Source organism: Hevea brasiliensis, chromosome 9 (assembly GCF_030052815.1).
Source record: "Hevea brasiliensis isolate MT/VB/25A 57/8 chromosome 9, ASM3005281v1, whole genome shotgun sequence".
Classification (NCBI taxonomy): domain Eukaryota; kingdom Viridiplantae; phylum Streptophyta; class Magnoliopsida; order Malpighiales; family Euphorbiaceae; genus Hevea; species Hevea brasiliensis.
The window spans coordinates 29,496,768-29,524,213 of record NC_079501.1 but is presented as its reverse complement, the minus strand read 5'-3'; the positions used below and the strand labels follow the sequence as shown (position 1 = coordinate 29,524,213).

General features: G+C 35.3%; 3 protein-coding genes and 1 pseudogene across 3 annotated transcripts; 3 read left to right on the top strand and 1 right to left on the bottom strand.

The window, feature by feature from the left end:
* Window positions 1-91: 91 nt before the first annotated feature.
* On the bottom strand, window positions 92-2,509 carry LOC110662296 (uncharacterized). The gene is made up of 6 exons (XM_021821225.2): window positions 2,292-2,509; window positions 1,164-1,230; window positions 915-1,037; window positions 734-817; window positions 546-632; window positions 92-436 (listed from the first exon to the last, which is right to left on the bottom strand). The coding sequence occupies exons 1-6, from the start codon at window positions 2,357-2,359 to the stop codon at window positions 350-352; spliced, it is 516 nt and encodes a 171-aa protein (XP_021676917.2). The 5' UTR covers window positions 2,360-2,509; the 3' UTR covers window positions 92-349.
* An 8,461-nt stretch (window positions 2,510-10,970) lies between these two features.
* LOC110662267 (LIM domain-containing protein PLIM2b-like) lies at window positions 10,971-12,569 on the top strand. The gene is made up of 5 exons (XM_021821198.2): window positions 10,971-11,304; window positions 11,434-11,533; window positions 11,631-11,653; window positions 11,748-11,837; window positions 11,961-12,569. Exons 1-5 carry the CDS (start codon window positions 11,170-11,172, stop codon window positions 12,258-12,260), a joined length of 648 nt encoding a protein of 215 aa, XP_021676890.2. The 5' UTR covers window positions 10,971-11,169; the 3' UTR covers window positions 12,261-12,569.
* Window positions 12,570-13,069: 500 nt separating this feature from the next.
* On the top strand, window positions 13,070-19,437 carry LOC110662294 (uncharacterized; annotated as a pseudogene).
* A 2,382-nt stretch (window positions 19,438-21,819) lies between these two features.
* On the top strand, window positions 21,820-26,866 carry LOC110662293 (tetraspanin-10). The gene is made up of 11 exons (XM_058153655.1): window positions 21,820-22,238; window positions 22,739-22,851; window positions 22,962-23,016; window positions 23,130-23,185; window positions 24,713-24,760; window positions 25,157-25,205; window positions 25,321-25,404; window positions 25,498-25,565; window positions 25,817-25,942; window positions 26,031-26,106; window positions 26,582-26,866. Exons 1-11 carry the CDS (start codon window positions 22,185-22,187, stop codon window positions 26,648-26,650), a joined length of 798 nt encoding a protein of 265 aa, XP_058009638.1. The 5' UTR covers window positions 21,820-22,184; the 3' UTR covers window positions 26,651-26,866.
* The last annotated feature ends 580 nt before the right edge of the window (window positions 26,867-27,446 follow it).

Below are 27,446 nucleotides of genomic sequence, written 5' to 3'. Positions count from 1 at the left end.
AGCATGTGAATCTTTCCCAAACAAAGGGTCAAAGGATGCACATATATTTCCTGCTTCTCTATGGGCGTCAACCATTCAACTCTTGGAACCATTGTCACGACCTGAGATATCTTTAAATATAGATCCAAAGCCCACAAATTTTCTGCTCATGTAAGGCTCTGAAAAAGAGTTACATTCATGGCTTATCATCTAGAATGTAAACTTACAGATTCTAAATCAGGAATTTCAACTGTAGTTGCCCCATATAGTCTGACAAGAATTGTTGACGCATAAACAACAGTATTATCTGCCGTACACTGGTTCACTACAAACTCATTAAGATATACAATCAGATGATAATTGTTCCTTCTCATAATGCATCACGGGCAGCTATTCGGCATGTAATGGCATCTGCAAGAGTGGATATCCCTGCTTCCAGACCAGAAATTTTGTAGTGCTGAAAATTTTCAATAATTGATTATCAATAGCTAGAAGCAATAGCAAGACATGAAAGAAAAAATACATAAGTGATAATGTGTTACCTAAGAACACTGCACAAAACTTACCTTTTGTATTTGAGCTTGGTTTGCTCTTCCCTCCAATTCTTCCAAATCGATTTCTTTTCCATTGATGAGTTTCTCTACAGCTTTCATCTAATAGAGTAACATAACATTACTGAAACCAGAATGGCCAACATCTTTGATTTACTAACACAATACTTAGAATGATGCTATGAAATATGGAAAAACCCCACCTCATCTAAAGAAGCATTGAAACGAGCTGCAAGGATGTATGTAGAGGTTTCAGAGATTCCACATCTTTTCAAAGATTCTGTAATCTAGAGAAAAAAAAATAAAGCTTAAAGTATTAATTTTGAAAAAATGCACAAAATTAAGCAACCAATAAACATTTATAAGTTAGTGAAAGGTGGTTACATGTTTGGATCCTGAGTAATTATAAACAAGTTCAGAATGAAGGGTCCTTGTCGTCAATGAATCCCGAGACTTTGCTATAAGCGTCTTATGTGCTGCAGCAAGAACGGGGAACACATCTGGGATCTATCACACAGTAGTTAATAGAAGCACATTAGAAAGACTTTTAAAAAGTTTGATCCACAAGGCGGATAGAACGTTGATGGGAACAAGAAATGAGGTCCACTAATGTCTGTGCGTAAGCAAGCATACAAGTGAGGCATTGAGTAGAGCAACTTCAGGTTCTAGTGTTCCAGCCTGCATGGAATCCAGCAGTTCCCTGCACAACAGCAAAGCAACTTAGGAGTTTAAGAGTCCACATGAGGTTCTTCATTCCCTCACTAATTTCTTCTTGGAGCACTTTGTAGCATGTTGGCAGCTTTTAAATACTAACTATTGAAATGCACATGAAACTGTCTCTAAACCTTTGGCAAAGCTTTAAACCTTGTTCCATAACACTAATAACTTTTCTTTTTCTAAATATAATATAAGTTGTTATATTGTATAAAAATACCGGATTTTTTTTTGGAAAACAAAAAGGAGAAGGGAGAGAGAGAAACGGAGAGGTTGCCAAAGAAACCACAGAGGATATGAAGATTACACTCAGTTACTACTAAGTATTGAGGATGAAAATGGAATTTGCCAAAAGGAATTCACTGAAGGTGAGAGCAACTGTTTTGCACACTCAAATTTGGGAGCTTTAGTTCTTAAGATTGAAGAAAGGCTTAAACTTTGGCATCTAAGAATCAAATGGTGAACAATGCCTTACAGTGGTAATAGTAACTGGGTTCAGCCTAGTGACTAACAATTTAAAATGTTAATTGCCAAATGTCAATTAAAGAAAAATACACATTAAACTCCAATTCCAGAATATGTTTACATTTAAACTAGACTAAGTTCAAGTCATGACTAGCCAGTTTCTTTGCATATCATCCCAACCACTTTGGACAATAAGAGCACCTAATGAAGAATTTCACATTCAAGCTTCCAAGGGCCAATACAATAAAATGAATAAAAAACCTCTAGAAATCATAACTTTTCCATTACACCCAATATCCATTTCAATTAAGTTCCTACGGAAATTAAAACAGTAAAACTTCAAGATCTCCAATTAGATTATATTCTCTGTTTGGCCAGTAACTGTCTACCTTAAGCTATATTTACCCCAAGAATTCTCGTCTGAACTATCAAAAACTTTTAATTTAAAACCAAGAATTTTTCCCATTAAGGATTCACACAACTAAACTGATCGTACAGTAACCAGACAATTGTGCAATAATATCCATATTTGGAAGAAAAAATGAAAATAATAGGCAAAAGAAAGTAGATAGAGAGAGTTACTTGGAATTGGTGACATCTGCAAAGAGAGCGAGAGAAAGGTTGTTTCCATTGATATCGAAAACCTTCATGGTTGGCTAGCGCTCGTAGTTAGCAGCGGCTGCACTTGGGGCGGTGGTTTATGGGCGTTTGAATGGAGGAAATAGCCACCGGCTAGGAGATTGCTAGGTTAGGTTTACGTGAAATGATCTCGTGTGACATTGATTATGTGCAATTGGTCAATCAGTCCTCACACTTTTGACTTTGGGGAACTCCTTAAGCGGAGCAGAGACTTTATTAAAAAAACTAAACTGAATTAACACAATTTATTTTTTTTTTTAATTTTTAATTTAATCAGTTTGATTTTGGTTATTATCTTAAAAAATTTAGATTTTTTAATTCAATTCAATTTAAAAAATAAACTAATAAAATCTAACATGTGTCAATTTTTTAAATGAAATAAAATAATTTAAAATTAAATTTAATATATTTTAATTATAATAATATTAAAATAATAAAATAATTTTTTAATAATAATTAAAATAATATTTTCATAAAAAATAATTTTTACTCTCAATCCTTAATGTCAAAGTAGACAATAAGCTTATGCCTTTTTGCACAGTGCTATAGACTTGCCACATTCTTTTAATCTAAATGGCTTTTGGTCTTCAATAAGAATGGCAATTAGACGAATTGAGAGTGAGTATCGCTCCTCTCATTCTCGCCTTATAGAAGTTTAGAGTTGGGATAGAGCATTCTCTGCAGGGGTGAGGGGTGCAGGGTGTCACGGGCCCAGCTTCAATACTTAGTTGGGACCGTGTGACACTTGGCTTGAACTCTTTAAGACAAGTCAGCCCACAAGAATCGCTCCTCTCATTCTCGCCTTATAGAAGTTCAGAGTTGGGATAGAGCATTCTCTACAGGGGTGAGGGGTGCGGGGTGTCACAGGCCCAGCTTCAACACTCAGTTGGGACCGTGTAGCACTTGGCTTGAACTCTTCAAGACAAGTCAGCTCGCAAGAATTTCACAACAAACTGCGAGAAATCAAAGATATGATTAGCATTAGGCCAAGTTAGGCTAATTTGGGAGGTATCACAAGCATTTCATATAAATGGGGCAACACATAAGCAAGCAACATAAGCATGAAAGGCACAACAAAGAAAGACACAAGCATTTTATGAAAAGGCTACTTCATTCATTCATGGAACATAATAATAACCAGTCCATTATAGGTAGGGGGGAAACCTACAAGGAGCACACAACGGGACACGATAAGCAAAGTGACTAGCTAGGCTAGTTGCCCACCTAAGGCCAACCAGTCACTCCCCCCTAAAGAGCATTTGGGACATAATGAGGTGTGATAGAAGGATATATCAATATGCTTGAGTGATTACACCCCTAAAATTACATAAATAAAAATAAAATACAAATTGTCTCTTTTGCCCCTTAAAGAGGTTACTTCCTACCCCTTGACATTCTCCCCCACTCAAATGGTCGACGTCCCCGTTGACTGTGCTTGTAGAAAATCTTCAATCTTCTGGACATATTATTGAAGGTCTGTTGCTTTCTCCCAGCTGGTCTCCTCTGCGCCCAAGCCCTTCCATCTGACGAGATACTCCTTGTGTGGTGGCCGCTTGGTGGTTCTGATTACTCTTTTTGCAAGAATCTCTTCGACTCCTTGATTGACTGGTGGTGCGGTGGTGATGGCTGGCCTGGATGATTTGTTGCGGCTGACATCAGTTTGATCGGCATGGTATGGCTTCAACCTGCTCACGTGGAAAACTGGGTGGATCTTCATCCATGCTGGTGGCTCTACTTTGTAGGAAACTTGGCCCATTTTGGCAATGATCGGCATAGGCCCTTCATACTTTCGAACCAATCTGCTGTCCTAGTTGCAAAGAAATCTGAGTTGTTCTAGAAGTAACTTCACCATCACTAGGTCTCCCACTGAGAATTCATGCGGTCTTCGATTTTCATCTGCCCATTTCTTCATGTGCTTGGATGCTTTTTCCAATCGACTTCTGGCAATGTCAGCTGTCTGCTTCCACTCCTTCATAAAGTGGTATGCTTTGGGATTCCTGCCGGTGTATGGACCATCCAATGTGTGAGGTGCCAAAGGTTGCTGTCCTGAAACAATCTCAAAAGGACTTTTATTAGTGACAGAGCTCTTTAAAGAGTTAAAACAAAATTGTGCAACGTTGAGCAAGGAAGCCCAATTCTTCTGACTAGTATTTACAAAATGCAATAAGTATTCCTCTAGTAGACCATTGAATCTTTCTGTTTGGCCATCTATTTGTGGATGAAAGCTGGTGGAGACATCCAATTTAGTCCCCAAGAGGTGAAACAATTCTGACCAGAAGGAGCCTATGAATCGGCCATTTCGATCGCTAACAATGCTCTTTGAGATCCCCCAGTATTTCACTATATGTTTGAAGAAGGCACGGGCTGTATCTTCAGTTAAACAGTATCTTGACATTGGCACAAAGGTTCCATATTTTGAGAATCTATCGATTATCACCAAGATATGATCATACTCCCTAACCTTCGGTAACTCTGCAATGAAATCAAGGGAGACACTCTCCCATGGTCTAGTTGGAACTGGTAAAGGTTGTAATAATCCAGCATGTTTTTGCCGATCCACCTTGTCTTGTTGACACACCAAGCAAGTCTTTGTGTATTCTCTCACATCATCTTCTAATTGATGCCAGTAATATTCCTACTTCAACAGAGCCAATGTCCGCTGCCACCTTATATGCCCGGTCCATAAGGTATCATTACATTCCTGCAGTAAAAGTTTCCTCAAATTTCCAACCTTTGGGACATACACCCGATTTCTTCGGGTCATTAAGAGATCATCCTCCAATCAAAATTGTCTGGTCTTCCCCTCTTCCACTAATTTCATCAATGCTACTGCTTTAGGATCCTTCTTTAAGCTATCCTGAATTTGTCTTCGCAATGACGTGTCTACCTAGCTCCTTGCTAACTGAGCTAGATGTTTCAAAGTTGCTAAGTTCGATTTCCTGCTCAATACATCTGTAACCCGATTAGAACTCTCTGGCTTGTACTCGAATAGGAAATCGAAATCTGCTAGGTATTCCTGCCATCGTGCTTGTTTGGGAGTCAACTTTAGTTGAGAGAGGAAGTGACTCACTACTGCATTATCTGTCTTCACTACAAATCTTGACCCCAACAAATAGTGCCTCCATGTACGAAGACAGTGTACTACCGCCAATAACTCTTTCTCTTGAGCTGTATATCGAAGTTCAGCATCTTTTAGTTTTCGACTTTGAAAAGCAATTGGATGGCCTTCTTGCATCAAAACTCCTCCCAGCCCTAAGTCTGAAGCATCGGTGTGTACCTCAAAAGGTTTTGCCATATCCGGGAGAGCTAACACTGGTTCTGCTATTATCATGTGCTTCAGTTTTTCAAATGCTGCTTGACAGTCTACAGTCCACTGCCATTTATTTTCCTTCCTTAACAACTCTGTGAGGGGGTAGATCTTTTGTTAATAGCCTTGCATGAATCGTCGGTAGTAGTTTGCTAATCCCAAGAATGATCTCAATTCTGTAAGACCCTTGGGTACCGGCCAATCCTGAATTGCCTTTATCTTGGCTTGGTCCATCCGAATTCTCCCTTGTTCGATCACATGGCCCAGAAACTTAATCCTGGTTTGAGCAAAATCACATTTCTCCTTCTTCAGAAAAAGCTTGTTCTCCCTCAATTTTTCAAAAACAAGGCGATGTTCTTTATGCTCTTGTAAGGTGGAGCTATACACCACAATATCATCGAGGTATACCACCACAAATTTGTCAAGGTAGTCATGAAAAACCCAATTCATTAGAGTGCAGAAAGTGGCAGGAGCATTGGTTAGTCCAAAGGGCATTACAAGAAATTCAAAGGCACCATACCATGTTACACAAGTAGTTTTCGGTTCATCTCCTTCTTGGATACAAACTTGATGATATCCTGATCGAAGATTTAACTTGGTGAAAAATTTAGCTTGCCCCAACTGGTCGAATAAGTCCACAATCAAGGGAAGGGGGTACTTGTTTCGTATTGTGACTTTATTAAGAGCCCGATAATCCACATAAAGTCTCAAGCTACCATCTTGCTTCTTTTGGAAAAGGACTGGAGCACCAAATGGAGCTTTCACTGGTCAAATAAATCCTGCTTCCAATAATTCGTCCAACTGCTTCCTTAATTCTGCCAATTTCGGTGGGGCCATTCTATAAGGGGCTCTTACAGGAGGTTTGGTTCCTGGCAATAGCTCGATCTCATGATCTATACCACGTCGGGGTGACAAGACTGCAAGTAACTGCTCGGGCATTATATCTTGAAACTTAGCCATCTCATCTTGAATTTGTGGAGGGAATGGGGGTGCCTTTCCACCTTCTTTGACAATGGGAACTACCAAATATGACGGCTCCCTATGCTTGACACCTTTCTTAAACTGGAGGGCCGATAACAACTTCTTTTCACTGATTGGGCTAAAACTTGTGGGAATGGTACATGGCTTGTCTCCCATTAATAAGATAAAATTTGCAGCAGGGACTGAGATTGCTCGAGCTCTCTTCAAAAATTTCATTCCGATTACTACATCAAAGTCATCAAGGGGAGTCACTGTAAAATCTATTTCGCCTTTCTAAGGTCCCATCTGACAGGACACCCCACGAGCAACTCCTACGGTGTTCAAGGCTTGAGAATTCACTGCCTTTATCTTTCCTGCATCTGCTTGCACAGTTAGCTTAAACCGGGTAACAAAATGTGTCAGCTACAAAATTATCAGTGGCACTTGTGTCTACCAAAGCTCTAGCATTTTTCCCATTGATGAGTAAGTCCACATACATCAATCCCCTCTCAGTAGTAGCTATTGGTTTCTGTTTTTCCAAAGCTCCAAGAATTCGTAGGGCACCCATTCCTGAGGCATCACGATCATTCGATTCCCTATCTTCTTCTTCTTCTTCTTCTTCTACTTCTTCGGGCTTCTTTTCTTCCTCAAAGATGGCCTTTAAGGCACTTAAAGCACTCTTGGTTAGACATTCTCTAGCCCGATGTGGCCCATCACAGATAAAGCATTTCAACGGATTAGTCTTAAAGGAGTTGGTCTTATCAGTGGACATGTGTGCTGACCCCTGTCTTGAGTTACCCTGCTCCCTATTTTGGCTCATAGGTTTGTTGGCGTTAGGCCCCGAGTTCCAAGTTCTCTCAGTCCCTCCAAAGGTGGAGTTGCTCCGATCCACTCCCCCACTCGAATTTCGACCCCATTTGTTTGGGCGATTTTCCGAACCTAGCAGGGAGTTAAACTTTCTCTTTGAGGTATTGCTTGTATAATCATTGAGACTTTCGGTTGCAGCCAAGGCAGTACTAAGTTTCTTTACTTCCCATCTGACCAGTTCATTTCTGGCCCATGGCTTGAGACCCTTTTGGAAGTTGAACAATCTGTCAGCTTCAGACATATCTTTAATGTCAAGCATGAGTGCCGTAAAGCTTCTTCCATATTCTCGGATAGAGCCTGTGTGCTGTAACTCTGCTAGCTTGCACCGTGCATTATAGGCCACATTCTCAGGATAAAATTGAGCCTTTAGTGCCTTCTTGAAATCATCCCATGTGACAATGGATCATTGGCCAGAAATAGATTGTTTCACCTTGGTTCTCCACCATAGTTTTGCATCATTGGCCAAATACATCAGCACAATCTTTAATTTACTGCATCAGAGTCATTTTTGGTAGTAGTGAAGTATAAATCCATGTCAAAGATGAAATTATCTACCTCCCTGGCATCACGGGCACCTCCGAAGACTTAGGCTCCGGGATTTTGGCTTTTCCCATGTCAAAGGCTCCCCCATTCGTATTGCTTGCCGCTTTCAAGAGCAAGTTCACCTGTCCCTGCAACACTTGGACTTCTCCTTGAAGTGTCTTTGCCATTTTGACGACATCTTCTTTCATGTCATTCACACTACCCACCAAGGAATCATGGGCGATGGTGAGGGCTTTTAAACTTTCTGCACAATCCCCTGCTTGAGAGGCCTCTGCCTCTAATGCGAGCACTCTACTCTCAATATCCCTCAATAGGATAATATTTGTTGGTAGGGAATTTTGAGCGGCCTCAAGCTCTATTGGCTCATCCTCACCCCCAATCAATTTGGCTACCACAGCCACAAGTTGCTCAACTTTCTCTTCTAGCACCTCAACGTGCTTATTTCGTTGCTCAAGAAAGAGGCGGACAACTTCAAGTTCTTTTGTTAATGCCTCGTATGTGGGACAATTATCAATGAGAGCAAAAGCGTCATCAACCCTTCTCTCAAGGGCATCAAGTTGATTGGCAGGGTTAGTCATCCTCGATTCAGCTCACGGATCAATCGCTGCTTTGATACCAACTGTCACGGGCCTAGCTTCAACACTTAGTTGGGACCGTGTGGCACTTGGCTTGAACTCTTCAAGACAAGTCAGCCAACAAGAATCTCACAACAAACTGCGAGAAATCAAAGACATGATTAGCATTAGGCCAAGTTAGGCTAATTTGGGAGGTATCACAAGCATTTCATATAAATGGGGCAACACATAAGCAAGCAACATAAGCATGAAAGGCACAACAAAGAAAGGCACAAGCATTTTATGAAAAGGCTACTTCATTCATTTATAGAACATAATTACAAACAGTCCATTATAGGCAGGGAGAAAACTTATAAGGAGCACACAATGAGACACGACAAGCAAAGTGACTAGCTAGGCCAGTTGCCCATCTAAGGCCAACCAGTCATTCCCCCCTAAAGAGCATTTGGAACATAATGAGGTGTGGTAGGAGATACATCAATATGCTTGAGTGATCACACTCCTAAAATTACATAAATAAAAATAAAATACAAATTGTCTCTTTTGCCCCTTAAAGAGGTTATGTTACACATCATTTTACCCTAACTTCCTAACCCTTGACACGAGGTGGGACGGGTTTTCGCACTTAGATTTTATTTTTATTTTTTTATTTTAAATTATCATTATATAATATAAATTTATTTATTAAAAATAAAATACAATTAGAAATACAAGTTTTACATATTATTTTAATAATATATTTATATATTTTATTAAAATTATAATATTTAAATATATACATATGTAAAAATAAATTATTTTTTAATAAAAAATAATTATATATTAATATATAAAGTGGGTTACGAAATTTCGAGGTATGGATAAAGTCATCTCATTTTCACCCTGTATAAATCGAGATCGGAATGAAAATAAAAAAAATTGATTAAATTCAAAATGAGATGGATCGGTCAAAAACTTTTGTTATCCCTAATCTCCAATCGAATCTAGCAGATGCCATCTTTCTTCTTATTCCCGCCTCTCTTTTATTGTTTAGTGTATATTATTCTTTTATCCATTGTTTGACATCTTTGATTCCCCATTTTCCTTTTTTTTTTTTTATGGTCATCTCTCTTCCTTTCAAGTGATGGCGAATCCTCAGTCCTCACCATTGTATCTCAATAGGCCTCCCCCCTTCGTCCCTCTATCGCAATTGTCTTCTTGAAATTCTCTCCCTCCCGCCTTCTTTGGCATTTGAGATTTGACTATTTCTAAATAAAAAAGCAACAATGATGTCCAAAGGTGCATTTAGTCCAATTCAATTTTTTTTAATATTTAAATTCAATTGTTATAAAAAATCTTAATTTGTTTCGTGACTCAAATTCTCAATTAAATAAATTTTAATCCTTTAAAATAATAAATTATAATTATTTATATTTATATATACACTTTAAAAATTTAAAAATTCAATATATCAATATTTAATTTTCTTTTACATCCATGATTTATTATTATTATTATTATCTTTTTATTTTATTTTATTTTATAATTAAAATTTATAATTTCATTTATACGATTTTTATTAAATTGTGATATCTAACATCGATAAATGAAAAATTTGATGAATTTTTTTTTATTTTGATAATTATATTTATATATAAATTGTAAGCTTATAAAAGTTTTTTAAAATTTTAAGTTGTACCTTTATAATTATGTGTATGCTATAATTGGGAACTAATTAATAAAATTAGATTTTATTTTTATTTTTATTTTTATTTTAATTTATTATTATATAATATAAATTTATTTACTAAAAATAAAATATAATTAAAATTTTAAGTTGTACCTTTATAATTATGTGTATGCTATAATTGGGAAGTAATTAATAAAATTTTAATTTAATAAAATTAAAAAATTAATATCATGAATAAAAATAAAATTTATTAATACGTATTTTATGAAAAGAGATGTGTTATAAAAAGAAATTTTTAAAATTTAAAAGCTACCTTTCAACTCTAATTAAAAGTGATCACTAATTTGAAAAAAAAAAATTATAGAATCTTCCCTGCCTATATTATATTTTCATTTTCATCAATTAAATAAATAAATAAAATTAAATTAATATTTTCATTTTCAAAAATAAACTTCAATCTCTATTGCCACCCTTTAAGGAGAAGTGTGAACATAAAAAATTTAACTACTACACAATTAATAAAAAGAAATTAGTCCTCACAAAAAAAAGGGAAATTAGTTGTAAATTGATCCAATTTTTCAGGACTGTCCTTGATAGTCAAGAATTTAATCCACACCTGTGTAGTGAGTATGAACCCTATTCTTAGAACACTATTTTAATCTTGTGCCTCAAATAACAACAAATGTGGTGAATTCTCCTGAACCATGCATTCCACCATATATAGTGACCTTTAAGCTGCTGATGAAAATCACAATTAAGAAGAACAACAAATTCTTGAAAGTTCATTCGATCTCAACATTCTGAGATAGACTTGAACTTTCATTCTTTGTTGTTGAAGAAATCCCCTTTACAAGCCTTAATTTCTAGTTCTCTTAAGATCCAAAAAGAACACAGGTAATAATGGTGTTCAGTGGAACCACGGAGAAATGCAAGGCTTGCGATAAGACTGTTCATTTCATTGAAATGATCACAGCTGATGGAATTTCTTATCATAAGACATGCTTCAAGTGCAGTCACTGCAATGGACTTCTTCTGGTAATCTTTTATGCCATTATTTATTTTTCCTTTTTATAATTATAATTATCCTTTGACTGTAATTTAATGGTATAAGGACCAAAATCCTCCATGAATTCTGATATTCTAGTGTCTACAACTGTGTTGCAGATGAGCAGCTATTCCTCAATGGATGGAGTCTTGTACTGCAAACCTCACTTTGATCAACTCTTCAGGGAGACTGGCAGTTTTTCTAAGAAATTCCCAACATGTAATTAGACCACCTTCTCCTTTCTTTAATTTTTTTTGTCTTCCTTTTTTTACTTTAATTTGTAAATAATTAAGTTCCTTCAATCATGGCTATTCAGCTGGAGACAAGAAAAATGGACTGGTATGGAGATTCTTTTCATATACCTTATTTTTCTTTGTTATGGAAATGTCCATAACGTTCCTCACAATTGATGCATATTTTCTCCTCTCTGCAGGCAAGGGCTCCTGGCAAGCTTTCCTCCATGTTCTGTGGCACCCAAGACAAGTGTGCACGCTGCAACAAAACAGCATACCCTTTGGAGAAGGTCTATAACCATAATCCGAACCCTTTCTCTATTTCCCAATTTTTATCTGAGGTGGTAAATATGATAAAAGTAGACAAGAAATTAAAGATGTAAGGTGGCTTTTTTTTTTTTTTTTTTTAACAGGTGAGTGTGGAGGGAGAATCCTATCACAAGACATGCTTCAGGTGCTCTCATGGGGGTTGCTACCTTACACCCTCATCCTATGCTGCTATTGAAGGCATTCTTTACTGTAAGCCCCATTTTGCTCAGTTGTTCAAGGAGAAAGGCTGCTACAATCATCTCAAAAAGGGTGCCTCAGTAAAGAGAAATGATGCAAATGCACCTGAAGCAGAAGAATCCAAAGTTACAGTGGTATCAGAACCAGATACTGAAGTAGAAACAGAAGCTAACTCCGAGGCAGTCCTTGCACAAGAGCAATCATAATCCATGAGAAAGTACATGATTAGTCCTCAATGTTGTCCCTGTTCAATGAACATTTTCGTTTGAGTGGGGTTTGGAAGTTGTTTACAGTTTCAAAACCAATGGGGAAGTTTGGTTGTCTCTTTTTATTATCAGGGGCAAGATGAAGGAAAATGAAGTACAGAATTCTCTCATGGGTAGGAATTTTTCCAAATGGCAGTCTTGTTGATCCAAATGTATAGGGGATTGGCCGGTACCATTTATTTGCAGCGTCAACTGTGTTATCCATTATGATTTTGCATTGTTGAATTAATAGATTATGAGTTTAGCTCATTCTGCTATTGTCTCTCGTTAGATTATATTTTACATCCATGGCTCGGGATCCTGCACACTCAACACATACACACCCACACTAAACAACAAAGAATAATTATTCAAGGCACCTGAGATATGAGCAATAAGTACATTTTTTACGCGAATTACATTAAAAAAAAAAATTTGAAAACACAATGACTATAGAACGATTTTAGTATAATTATTAATGATTATGAATTTTATATATCAAAATTAATGATCAAAATATATTTCTCAACAAATTCTAAAGAACTATCTGCCATTCTGCAAAACGACAACCTTTGTCTCCACATTCCACAGGAATAGAAAACCTCATGGTGATGCTCGTTCATTCCTGAATCAAGTATATCCCAGTGTCGACGTGGCTCATTTTGAGAGGATGTGAAGCTAAAGTCTTTTATTTTAAGCAAACAATTAAATGCCACGTAAGCATCAAGAGAGAGACAAACCCCCTTAATGAGATTACTCCTTAATTTCCAGAAATGGATGGTCTCACTCTCGCTACCGTCACTGCCACCAATGCCACTCCTTGCTCGTCCTTTTCTACCAATAAATCTCTCTTTCCTTTGGTGTCAACTAGAGTAAGGGGTATAACAGGTAGAAGAAGAGAAGTTTGGTTCCTTAGAAAGAGTAAATTTGTTGTTTTGGCAGGAAAAGAAGAAGAGCCTAATCTTGACCAGTGGGACCCAATGGAGCTCAAGTTCCGCCGCATGCTTGGTGAAGACCCTTGCCAAGGTCCCTCCCTCTCTCTTTCTGTGTATTTGAATGTTTCTCCATGAATCCTGTATTGGGTATTCATGAAAATTGATATTTTCTGACTTGCTGTTATAAATTTTCAAGTTTTTTCATGAAAATTAGTATTTTTGAAACTTACTGCTGTAAAGTTCTAGTTTTTAAGAGCTAATGGTGTTGTTTTAGCGAGTTTGATTTTATGGTTATATACTTTGGTTGCTAGATAATGGCTAGAAAGGCAAGCCAGGATGCCTCTTATCTCGAAGTTGAGAAATCATTTTACAAGAACAGGGGTAAAATAGTGGAAATAAAGGAGCTTCCTTTTGATGCATCCGAGGATGAGAGACCATCGAATTCATTGGATGGTTTGAATTTGGTCCGCCCTGTTCGTAAAAAAGGATTTAGATTTCAAGCTGATTATAATCCAGTAGCACCGGTGATAAAGAAGCCAAGCCAACCAGTTGGAAAAGCTATAGATAATACCAAGCGGAGTGTTCCTAATGTTATCTTAAGAAAGCCAGCTATGTTTATTGAGGATGATGCGGAAGATAAGCCTACTTCAGGGTCTAAAGTGAGGATTAAACCAAATTTGACGTTGAAAATGAGGAACGATCAAGCCAAGGAGAAGTTTAGTGATATGACTCTGTTGAGAAAGCCGGAACCATTGACTGTTGATAAAAAGCAAGAATCTCTGGATAATGCAGAGACTAAATTCAACAAGGATGCAACTGGATCAGGAATGTGGAAGGAAGAGGATGACAATAACTATAGTGGTTTTGCGCTGTTAGAAAAGCATGAAAATACAACGAGTGATGGTCAACAATCTTCAGAAACTGGGGGTGATTCGGTGGCAAAGGAGCAAGGTCTAGAAGATGACTCCAGATTAGGTAATGAACTATATTGCTTTGTCAAGACCCTTTATTATTTGGAATTGCCACTTGTGTGTGTTTGATTATGGTGCGTTTTACTCTTAGGACGTGGCTACTATAAGCTTTACCTTATATAGAAGAAGCCTAATTGTCCTTAAATTATATTTTTATACTGAGATTCATGCACTCATTATTTCAATTATGTGCATGTTTTAATTGATTCTTCATGAATCTTGATATATATATATTTAATCTAATGATGATTAGACTCTCTATTATATAAGTTCAAGTTTCTATTAGATGCAACCTTACTTTTATTATTATTATTATTATTACCTTGGAAGATTCAAACCTAGGGTCTATGCTTATAAGAAGCTAGCTTTTGCCTCCTAAGCAAGATAAAATGCCTTTTAATTGGAATGGTAGAAAGATGATTTTCTGCTGGATTTTTAAGGAATGCAGCCTCTTGCGAGGAGCGATATTGTGTCAAGTATGGCGGAAACTGCCACAGATGTGCCATCTTATGGAAATTCAGTTGATACCACTGTCAAGATCTCAGTAGAAGCTACACTGCAAGGGAAGCCAAAGAGGTAAGATTGTTGAAGTTTATATCTCCTCTTCCTTGTCAAAACATTTACGTATCTTTTAACATGCTGCTTTGTCATAGGTTAGACCAATCTGTGAAAGAAAAATCAACCTCTAGTAGAGAAGAGACAGCTGTTTTGAATCCAGAAAGTCACAGAAATGTTGATGAGCTTTTGAATTTCCCTCGTACATCGCCTTTAGATGTTAGATTTTAATCTTTTGAGACCTTCTAGAACGTTTAATTGTTAAATGTTATGCCATAACTCCAGGAATTTTATGAACTTGTAGGATGCAGATTGGTCCAGAGCAGAAGATCTGCTTAGGACAGGAAATAGGGGAGAGGTAGAGTTAGTCAGCTCCAGTACTAGAGGCTTTGTTGTAAGTACAGTGCAAAGAAATGGTCAAATGCACTGTAACATGCACTGCATTTTCTCCTATTTTACTGTATTTGTGTGCAACAAGTTCATGTAATTTTCTAAGTTTGGTGCAATCATTTTACAGGTATCTTTTGGCTCATTGATAGGACTTTTGCCATATTGTAATCTTGCTGCAAAATGGAAATTCTTAGCATTTGAGTCTTGGTTGAAGCAGAAAGGGTTAGACCCGTCAATGTATGAGCAAAATTTACGAATTACAGTAGTTACGATGTCTTAGACAAGAACTTTTCTCTTGATTCAAGAGTGGGTTCAGAAATTAGTCAAAAAATTGGATGAGAAGCTACACTAGATATGAAATTGGAAGATCTTCTTAGGATTTATGATGAAGAGAAACTCAAGTTCTTGTCCTTATTTGTTGGTCAGGTTTGGAGAAACTGGTTTGATGTTTGAATTTTAGGTACTTCTCTTTTGAATTCTGATAGACTCCTTATTTGCAGAGAATTAAGGTGAATATGGTAATGGCTGACCAAAAATTGGGGAAACTTATAGTTTCTTTGAGGCCAAAAGAGAAGGAAGAGGCAATTGAGGAAACGAGAAATCTCATGGTGAGGAAACATAACTAGAGGCAATAATTGTTGATGGTCAATCTATGTCTTTTGGTACTTCTATGTGCAAATTTTACATTCTTGGAAACATTTAGCATAGTTCTACAGTGACAGTTATATCTGCTAGTTAATTGTTTAATATTCGTGATGCCCCTGTATAGAATTTTCAGTTGACATTACTTATTTCAAATGAATCAGAGATGCGTGTTGGTCTTGGTCCTGAATGAATTCAGGATACTGTTTAAGTATCCTCATTTTATATTATCCAAAAGCTTGATCAAGTAAATTCCATGTCTTCAAGCTCGTATGCCATTTCTAATTGCAGGCTAAACTTCAAATCGGAGATGTTGTGAAATGCTGCATCAAGAAGATAGCATATTTTGGAATTTTTGTGGAGCTAAATAATTTTGTTTTAGTTGATGAGAAATTAAAGATTATTGCTAATCATGTTCTTAGAAGGATGGTTCTTAGCAATATTTGGGTACTTTAATGGTTGCATAAGAAGGAGATTTGAATAATTTTCAAGGAAGTTACTTGATTTGCTGGTTTATCATTTAAACACCATGCTTACTGCCATTTTCAATTACAACTCCCTAAAATGTAGTAATAACTAATTAAGAATCCGAAGCTCATTATTATTATTATTATTATTATTATTATTATTATTATTATTATTTTAAATGAATCCTAACCTAAATGAACTGCTGTAGGTTGAAGGTGTACCGGCCTTAATTCACCAGACAGAGGTGTCATGGAATGCAACCTTGGACCCTGCATCACATTTTAAACTTGGTAAGGTATATCAATCTACTTTTCATTTAATTGCGGAAATGTATATTTTTGTTTACTTTAACCTGTAATATTTTCATAAGCACAGAGTAATAAATTGGACGAGTCTGGCCTGTGAAAGCTCTAGTTCTTTTTGCTATTAGTTCATCTTCTTCGTATTTTCTATTTGTTTTATGTGCTTTACCTGTAGCCTAACCCTATAAAATACTTTGTATGTTGTTGATTATTCTTTAGCTTCCTATTCTTTCATTCTGTTTGAATTTTTAAGGCAACCTTTTTTGGTCTCAGATTGTGGAGGCAAAAGTTCACCAATTGGATTTCACATTGGAACGTATTTTCTTATCGTTAAAAGAGATCACGGTAACTAGTCTTAGTTTATCCAATATCAGAATTTATAATCTAAGCTTTTTTTTTTGTTACATTTAATCCATGCATTTTTTATTACATTTTTTTAAATTTGTTTCTTTCATTTTCACATGGTAACCTGATCAGCTGATTGAGGCCTTGGAATCTGTGGTTGGAGATCGTGATTCATTTGATGGGAGATTACAAGCAGCAGAGGCAGATTCTGAGGTTTGTTTTAGTTCTCTTGCTATTTTATTTCTGCCACGTAAAAGGCTATGTGCCTTTTTTTTTTAATGAAGGAATTTCATTTTGACACTCAAGTAGAACATATGTAAAACAAAAATCCCTGAATATTCAAATTTCAATTCTCAATGTGGATTCTTGTTTTTCTCAAAGAGAAGAGTCATTGCATTAACGTGATTCCTGAATTAAAAAGAAGCTGGAGAAAAAAAGGGTTCCAACCAAAAATGTTAAAAAGTTTGGAATGTGATTTTCCTAGTAAATTTTATTTATGCAAAGAAGGGTGAATAAATTAATTCCAGTTTAATGAATCAACTGAATGATGTTATATCTTCTCCAATTCAGTTAGTGCTATTTATACCATAATTTGGATATGGTTTGTTGTGTTGGTCTTATTGACAAAGCTAATGTACCCTACAATCATGTGGTGATAATGCCCACGCAATGTGATTCTGTTATTCGTATGCCTATTATAGTAGTTAGTATTTTGGGGACTTCCCCCAATGTTTGTTTCCATTGAAGGAAATATCTACAATTAGTTGCTCAGTTTCTTTCCTTGGTTCTCTAAATGTGTAGCGACATTGTCCTGACACTCTGATTTGTAATGCCAACAGTGGGCCAATGTAGAATCACTGATTAAAGAACTGCAGCAAATTGAAGGGATCCAGTCTGTAACTAAAGGCCGTTTTTTCTTGAGTCTGGGTTTAGCTCCAACATTTCAGGTAACTAGCTTTAATGCAATGAAGAATGGTCGATGAAGAGGTAAGTAGAATTATTTATTTAAGATCTATTTGGCCATATTGTGCTTGAAGTTTACTTGTCAAGCACTGCTGTACTGGTACATGGGGTTCTGCTAATTGTTGAAATTTACTCATGGACAAGTTTAGGTTCCTATTTGCTGATGGGCTGTGACCATACATAAAGCACAGGCTACAAAAATGTTGCTTCTTAGCAACTAGTGGTGTTCTCCCCTTCCCTCACCCTTTGATCTCTTGCTTAACAAACAAAGTTCGTTCCTTTTTTTTTCTTTCTTACTTTCTTTCTTCTTCTTCTTCTTTTTTTTTTTTTGAAATCCATTCTGGGAATCCAAATGTTTTGTTTTTAGTCAAGTTTTGTTTTAACTATTCAAGTGAATCCCTTCATCATTCTTTCTTTGTTTTATGAATATTAATAACTATACTCTCTTTTCATATGGCTTTGTATAAACTATGAAAGAAGTGGCAATTTTTCGTTTCCATCTGGATCACAATGATCTGCACTTGTTTTTAAGTTCTCTAGAATCTCTACCAAATATTGCTTTATGTCTCAGTTTGAATATTGAATAATCTTTATCTGTCTTCTACTACAGGTATATATGGCATCCATGTTCGAGGACCAAGATAAGTTGCTTGCTCGATCTGGAAACAAAGTACAAGAGGTAAAAGTTTCATTGCTAGTCTGCAGCATCTGCATAACTGGATTACTTAGGCTCTCATTACTATTCCCCTTCATTCGAAGATGATAAATAGTTGGAAGTATTTAGGCCTCATGTAATGATATGAATTATCTCTAATTTCTCTTCAATATTAAAACTATTCTAAATTCTGCACTTCTTATATTGTTATGTCTAAGACCTTGACTTTCACCTCATAAGAAGTAGCACATAGAACTCGTTAAAGAGTCATATAATGCTTTTGCTTTTCCCTCAGAGAAAAAAGGTCTAGTGCACAAAAAGATTGTATTCAGTTCCTTGAGAAGATTCTTATATATTGGAGTTGATGAGAACAGAAAAGAATTTAATATGCTATAGGTGGTAAAACTGAAGGGCTGAGGTTTGCATGCACGAAATGAGAGAAAAGGACATTTCATAGCTGAACTAACTGTCATGTTTATGTTCTTTAACTGCTTAAAGAATCTAGATAATAATGATATATCCTTTATTTGAAGCAGGTGATAGTAGAATCATTATTGGGTAAAGAGGAAATGAAATCTACAATTTTATCATGCACTAACAGAGTGGAATGAGTAATTGCTTGCTGGTTCATAAATTTCAAATGTCCTATTCAGCTCACTTGGATGGCGCACCACATTGCTAAATTTGTACAGCAGGTTTGAGTCGTTGCACTGTTGTTTATTCTGGATTAAAAACAGGATCTCCTTGCATTGATCAGCATGGATGGGGAAGGGCAAAGGTGATACTTTTCAGTTTTTTTAGTATATTGGAAAGGAGTTGATGATACAAGAGTCGTTTAAATTACAGGGTGTATTGGTGTTACAGTACAGAAATTTCAATTCATGTTGTATCACTTTTGTAGTTTTGCTTCCATTCTCTTCTCCCTTCCCCAACCCCCACCCCACCCACACGTGCGCTCCCTCCCCCTTCCCCACTCCTGTTCTCTGGTTACATTGTTAGATAGTTCGGTGGAATCTGTAGCTCTAGTCTTTTCTTCTTTTAACCTAACATTCCCCATTATTGCACAGAAAATTTTGGTAGGAAGAACTATTGAAGGGATTAATTATGTATCAAGAGATGAGCGATTTCAGTGCTAATGATTTTGTTTTGCATTAGAAGGGTTGCTATCATGCAGCAGTATTATACTTACTGGTCAGATTCAACAGCCTTGAACTGAAGTAAGGTTTAACTTGACACTTACAACATCTGTGTAGGGCAAAATACTCGGCGGAAGTTATGGTATGGCATCAATGGTGAAGACCCTTAAGTCTTTGGCGGTTGTGCCTACTGCTTCTTGTTTCTTTACTGGTTGAAGCAGCTTCTAAAATTCTCACCCATCATTACTTAAAATACTTACAATTATGCCTTTTTCCATTATATTAAAGACAAGATTAGGTTATTCATTTCTAATAGTCATCCTTATGCCATATTAGTTAAAATTTGTTGAAAGATCTTTGCTATCTCTCGCTCTTCATCTGAGTGCCAGAAGTTGGTTTAACCTGATCCAGGGATTTATTTTTTAATGGGGACATTAGGTTTTGCCTACTATACCCTCAAACATCCCATTAGCTAGAGTTAGGCTTGGCCACGGTCCATTTCGAGCCGTGAACTGGACTAGACCAGACCAGGTCAATGGTTCTGGTCCTTGAACCAGACCAGGACCCAAGGGGAGGTGGGGCAGTTATGATTTCCACTTTCTTGAGCCAGAAATGGAATCGATGATTTCGAATAAGAACTGTCCAATTTAATTTTTAACATTTTTATATATAATATAGATGATTCTGACACATTAATTTTTTTAAGTTAATTAGCATATTTTAGAGTTTGAGGTTTAATTTGAAAGTTTAAAATTCTTTTTCCCTTTTTAATGTTTTGCCTAGATTATATAGATAGTTTTGAGCATCTTTAATTCTTGGATTAGTCTTAAATAAGGTACATAATAATTTTTATGAATTTTTGAAATTAATTAGTATATTTTAAATTTTTAAGTTCGATTTGAAATTTTTAAAATTCTATTTTGTAACATTTTTCATAGCTTATATAAATGATTACGATTATTTTTAATTCTTGTACCATTTTCAAATAGGCAATACAATTTTTTTTTGAATTTTTTAAGTTAATAAGCTTATATATATTTAAATCAAAATTGGAATTGAAATCAAAATCATTTTGAGTTGGATCAGACTGATGTTCAACCGAAATCATAACAATAAAAATTTACAACCAAAATTATAACCGTTTTAAAACTGGTTCGGAATCGGCTTGTAACCATAAATGAATCGAAACCAATTTGAACTGATTACTCAAGGGCTGATTTCGTTTCAACCTTGCCAAAGCCAAGAATCACCGATTTCTATGAAAATCGGACCGAAACTGGCGAGGTCTAGCTAGAATTTTTATTTGGAGAAATTAACCTAAAAATTTTTACTTTTCAGCGAAATAAATTCAAATCTGTTTTTTTCAATACTATGGATTTTATTTCTATATTTTATATAGGAAGATGTACGTAGGTTTCTTATGATTATTGATAGAATACACATGATTTCTCAAAAAAAAAAATGTAATGGAGAGCTCTGCTAAAATGATGTCGAGACATTAAAAAATAAAAAAAAATTAGTAATTTTGCAAAAGGATCCTATTAGCATTTTTAGAGATTTATTTTTTGTAAGATTAGATAATAAATTTTCAATATTAAATTTTTATAAAAATAGTAAATAAAGGAAAATAGAGATTCCAAGCTAAATTTGCACTGGCCACGCAATTTTCGACTGTTTTACCAATTTATGGCAACAATAACATCCAACCAAAAATTGAATCACTATAAGTTTCTTTGTGGAGCCAGAAATATAATATTGTTAATTATGATCGGCCATTGACTGATGGCTGCTATCTGTCAGGCTGGCTCTCTTGCCTGGGGACGCTTTGCTAAGCAAGAGGTTGATTTGTGTTGCTTGGAAGCCTCCATCAAATTAAAGACAGACGACGGGGCCCCTAGAATGTCTATAGGGAAGCAAAGGTAACACGGTGGCTGATGGTCTCGCTAACTGAGCTCATCCTTCCCAGGCTTTGAAGCTCTTACGTTTTGACGCTGAGGGTTTGTCCCAGCCAAGGTTGATTGCTAGTTACCTGCTGTTTTTGTGTCAGTGGGGTTGAGTTGACTCCGCCTTTGAATAATAATAAAAAATATTTAAAAAACTTTTTTGTAATAAAAAATGAGATAAGAATATCACATGAGCTACACTGTCCACTCCAAGCAGAGAGAAGAGGAAACGAAATTAGATTGTGTTAAAGATTTGCAGCTTTCAGTTAAATAGGTGTCGTGTCCTGCGATTAAACCAATTGGCAAGCAAGAACCATGTGCAACTGTCTTTTTTTGGACCAAAATACCCTCGCACTCATTCTCCTTTATTCCCTGACAAGCCCACGCCTTCCTCTTTACTTGCTTGTAGTGTGAGTGCCAGTGTGCCACTTCCAAGAGCTACCTCACAAGGAACTACAAATCTTTAACTTCTGACATCTCTCTCCCTCTTTCTTTCTTGCTTCAAGTGGAAGCTCGCATAGAGAGAGAGAGAGAGAGAGAGAGAGAGAGAGAGAGAGAGAGCTAAAATAGGAAAGGGAAAATGGGTGTAGGCGCCAGCAACTTTGTCATCAGATGGATCAACTTTCTCACCATGGTATGCTTTTTTAACTTTGTGATCAGATGTATCTTTTTGTTCTTGATTCTGTGCTTTTCAGGTAGATTCTATTCTGCAATCTTAATTGATTGGCTTTCCTATATTTCTTGCTTGTCTATTGATGTTGTCAATTTTTAATGGGTTCTTATCTTTTCCTTTGAGTGCTCGTGCTTCATTTTCCAAAAGCTCTTAAATTGAAGTTTGCTTCTTTTTGCTGTCTTATTTGTTTGATTTTGCTTTTAATCCTTTCTGCTATCTTGTTTTAAATTTGGGTGCTTTCTCCTGTTTGGGCTTCCTTGTATTAGTAATTAGTTTGTAGTCTAATGCTCTACGTATATTTGACAATCCAGTAAATTTTGTATTTCAAGTTACCTGAATGTATGGGTCTGCCAAAAATTTTTGGTGCTTCGCTAAATTTAAAAGTTATAGAAGTAAAAATGTTGTCTTCATTATATAACATTGTGTTTATGAGTTTATGCTTGTTTCCTTTTATTGTTTAGCTTTTAGCTATAGCTGTCATAATTTTTGGAGTATGGATGAGCACACATCATGACAGCTGCCGAAGGTTTCTCACTCTCCCTGTGCTAGGCCTTGGGGCTTTCATATTTGTAATGTAAGCTTTGCTTTCTCTTTTATTGCACATTGATGCATTCTTTTGCCATTTATCTTTGTACTTTTCCTGTTATTTCTGGAAATGGTTACAGCCTTTTCCTTGAATTTTAGATCAATAATTGGCTTCTTGGGTGCGCTGAAGAACAACTCCATATTGTTGTGGATTGTATCCTTGCTCAATGAACTTTTGATATATACGTTATCCACAATCTTTTCAAATTCTTCAATAATTTATTATTTCTAATATTCAATGGACATGCCTTGACTGGTTGCTTACAGTATCTGATTTTGCTGTGCGTCATTTTGGTGGCTATTCTGGTTTTCACAGTATTGGCGTAAGTATTTTGGGTAGTGGCTATGATAGGCTTGTTAATAGATGGATCAACTTTCTCACTGTGATATGCTTTCTTTTGTATATCACTCGAATCTTGATCATTTTTCTATAAATACATTGTTTTCATTTTACCTAGTTTATATGTTGATTTATTTATTAATCCTGTTCTTTGCTCAATCAAACCAGGACTTTTCTCGTGATCTTTTTTCCATCTTTCCTCACCTTTTTGAGGATGATTTCCAATATATTTTCCTGTCACTTAGGAATGCTTCAGTTTAAACCAATAGATTTCTGACTTGTTGGGCTGACTCTATGAATTCTGCCTCTTGATAGAACTAATCTGCTATTTGTTTTAAGCTCCTTTTATATTATGCTACTTTGAAGGTACTGCAGCTTAACTGCATCTTACTCATTCCTTCGAAAGTATTAATATCCTTCAGGTCAACAAAAAGAATAAATCTCAAATTTATGATGATTAGCTTGACATTATGGGCATTGATGGCACATTCAGAAATTCATATTGGATTTAGTAGAAGAATCAATGATACCTGTATTGTGGGTGCTTTGTTAAAAGAAGGAGATTCTTTTGATTAGCAGATGTTTATTACTTCTAAAGTAAAAGTTTGGAGTCCTCGGATTGACTTATGCATGCTCATTTTCACAGATACAATTTATTAAAATGTCTTGGTTTTTTAATTGAGTATAAACAGTGTCTCTAGGGGAAATGCTTAGTTATGTTTGTCAGGATAGCATTACATGAAGAAGTTTAATCAGTAAAATGAAATGTGAAATTTGCAGTTAGAACTTAGAATGCTTTAGGAATTAAAGAAATTATATTTAGAGACATGATAGATGATATAAGGAGAACGAGATAAAGGAAATATCTTTCATCTGGACCTTTTTGAAATAATTTTGATTGAATTTGTAATCTGGCTACTAGTTGTAGATTAAGGAATTAGTTATGTCTTTCTCTTAGATTAGGGTGTTTTTCTGGAAAAATTATACAATGAAACCGATGTATGTACAATAGTTTCATTTTAACTGTTGATTGTAGTGGGTCCCACGTGAGTCTCACTATGATCAATGAATATAATTAAACCGTTGTATGTATAACGGTTATACCAAATAAATATTCGTTTTTTCTGTGGTGAACAGTAGTTCATTTTTCTCTGCTTTTGGCTTGTATATCTCCATCACCATAATTTCAATTGTCAATATTTGAACAATGACCATCAAAAGGAAAATAGTGAAAAAAACAAGGTAGGGCTGGTGGCTATATTCCAACATAGCAAGAGCAAAGTGTTGTTCTAACTTCTTTAACCAATAATAAATAAATTGATGTATGGTTTTCACTTGCTTTTGACTTTTGAAACCTCTTAAAGAGCAGTTGAAAAATTTCTATAGAGTTTTCATGTTGCAATATTTTATGCATATCACATGGAGGCCTGCATTTCTTATCATATTTTGTGTTTCTTTCTCTTTGGAATTTATAATAAGCATATTTGCTATTGCTTTGACTTTCTTGTAGGTTTATTGTAACAAATAATGGATCTGGTCATAGTGTCCCTGGTTTGAGGTAAGAAAACATGCAATTTTCAAAACAATCATCTGTGCTTGTCTCTCATTTTTCTTTTCCCAGAATCCAACGGCAAGCAACAAGGGGTAAAACTGAAATCAAGCATACAACTCAACTCAACTCAACTAAGCCTTTATCCCAAAGATTTGGGGTCGGTTATATGGATTCGCTTTCTCCACTCTAAACGATTTTGGGTTAAATCCTCAGAAATCAAGCATATGGGAAAAAAATAATTTTTTGTCCTATCTTCCAATCCTCTCTGTCTCTCTCACTTCCCCTTCTCCCTCTTCTGCAATCCTTTTCCCTTGGTTTGTAAAACAGTTCAACTTTCATGGAATACTTGATATGCTCAAATTGGTATTGATAGCAGCTACTGATATATTCTTGTCTGACCAGGTATAAGGAGTATGAACTTCAGGATTTCAGCTCATGGTTTCTTAAACAGGTAAAGATATTACCATATCAACTGTGTATGATGATGCTTGTCTACTTTTGGTGCACTCAGTAGTATAAATTAAAAATTTACTTGCAATTGTGTTTATTTTTGGTCTTCACTTTAGCTGAACGATACCCAAAATTGGAAGCAATTGAAGAGTTGTCTTGTGAAATCTGATGACTGCAATAATCTATCCAAGAAATATAAGGTTCATCACTTGGCTTCAAATGATGACAATTCTTTGATTTCCAAATTCTCAAATCTCAACATAAATCTAGCTGTTTTCACTCGTTGATTGCAGACTCTTAAGCAGTATAAGTCAGCAAAGCTGACCCCTATTGAAGCTGGTTGCTGCCGACCACCATCCAAGTAAGTAGCTTTAAGTACCTTTTTTTTCCCTCGACAAATATTCAAATGAGTTTATTAACTCATTATGTAAAAATTGATGAGATAACATGTTCTCTTACTCCTTTGTTTGATGTTATTAAACTGTATTAAGTTTTCATGTTTTGAAGTTATGATCACATGCCTATAAATATTTGAATTTATATCTTATAGTGAAAACATTACTGATAAACTTGAGAATTATGGTGTTACTTTGTCTGCAACTTGCTTCATAGATGTGGTTATCCTGCTGTCAATGCTTCATATTATGATTTGAGCTTCCACCCAATCAGCTCTGACAAGGACTGTAAACTTTACAAAAATTCTCGGGCTACCAAATGCTATAATTGTGATTCCTGCAAGTAAGGATCACCTTTAAATGCATCTATTTTCTATGTTCTTTTCTTTATAAAATCCTTCCTACTTGCTTCTCTTCAATCATGCTTTCAGAGCTGGAGTTGCACAGTACATGAAAACTGAGTGGAGAGTGGTTGCAATCTTTAATGTGATTTTATTTGTTGTCTTGGTAAGTCAGTACTTCTCATCAAATATGTCAACATTCAGTTTACTTCTGTGTTATTGTGAAAGTTAAAAAAGGCTTTCATTTTGTGTATTGGATTGAACTAAGATTTATTCTTCTCATCAAATATTAACATTGATTATTGTTTGTAATAAATCATTTGCAAGGAAAGAATTCAATTGAATTCTCACAAAATCATGTTTAATTTCTATTTCTTTAAAAATGAAATTTTTTCTATTTCTTTAAAAATGAAATTTTTTTAAGTTAAAAAGAACTGAATTTTTTTTCATTCCAAATATGTGAATTTAAAAAAAAAAAAAAAACTAAAAAATGGGGGTGGGTAAATAAACCTTGACAATGATTCTGATATTCATATTTCTGTTCCATGTATATATCTTTGCATTGTCTTGACCTTTTTTCTTTTTTTTTTTTTTTTAATTTCTTTTTTTTTTCTTTCCCTCTATGTTGCTGCAACTGCCAGTCAATGATTTATTTTGTGGGATGCTGTGCAAGACGAAATGCTGCTGCTGCTAATCGATCTAAAGCTTGATTCCTGAAACTATGCTGATTCATCAGTTGTTGTTTTTTCCATTGTTAGAAGAAGGGAGAGGAGCAGTTGTAAATTGTTTTCTGTATTGGATTGTAGAGTTTTAGGCCTGAGGCCTGCTGTTTGTAAGCAATGAAATTTACGAAACTATGGATAAAAAAAAAAAAAAAAGACTTTTATTATCGTATAGATAAGACATGCAGATGATTTCTTGGTTAATTGTCATCTGTTCTAAAAAAAAATATTATGGCATGGATTTTTTATCATTGTTTATGGATATAAAAGAAATATTAATTTAGTACATTTAATAAAATATAATTTGATATTAAGAAGGTTTCAACTTCAAAGCCATGCTGCTGCTACGAATATGAGATATAATTTTGAATGAAATTGCCATTTTCTTTTACTTAATTTATAAAATGATTAAATTAAAGGGTGTGTTAGTCTCTTCATTATCTTGGCTGTAGCCCACAATAGGCATTCTCTTGTATTTTTTTTTTATATAAATTAAAATTTATATAAAAATAAATAGTAATATGGATAAAAATCAATTTCATTATTAGAAGAAATTATTGTAATGTGCATTTGGTAAGAATAATTGTATATATATATTCAAGTAAGGCAATGACGATTAATGGTAGCTTTGAACAAGGATTGATTTCACACAAGTCAAAATTCGGATTACTAATAAGAAATTAAGAATATCTGCTTGACTTGTAAAATTATCTATTGATATTAAAAGACTTGGAAAAAAAAATTCTATTGATATCTGGGCTTGGTTCACTGATTGTTTCTGGGT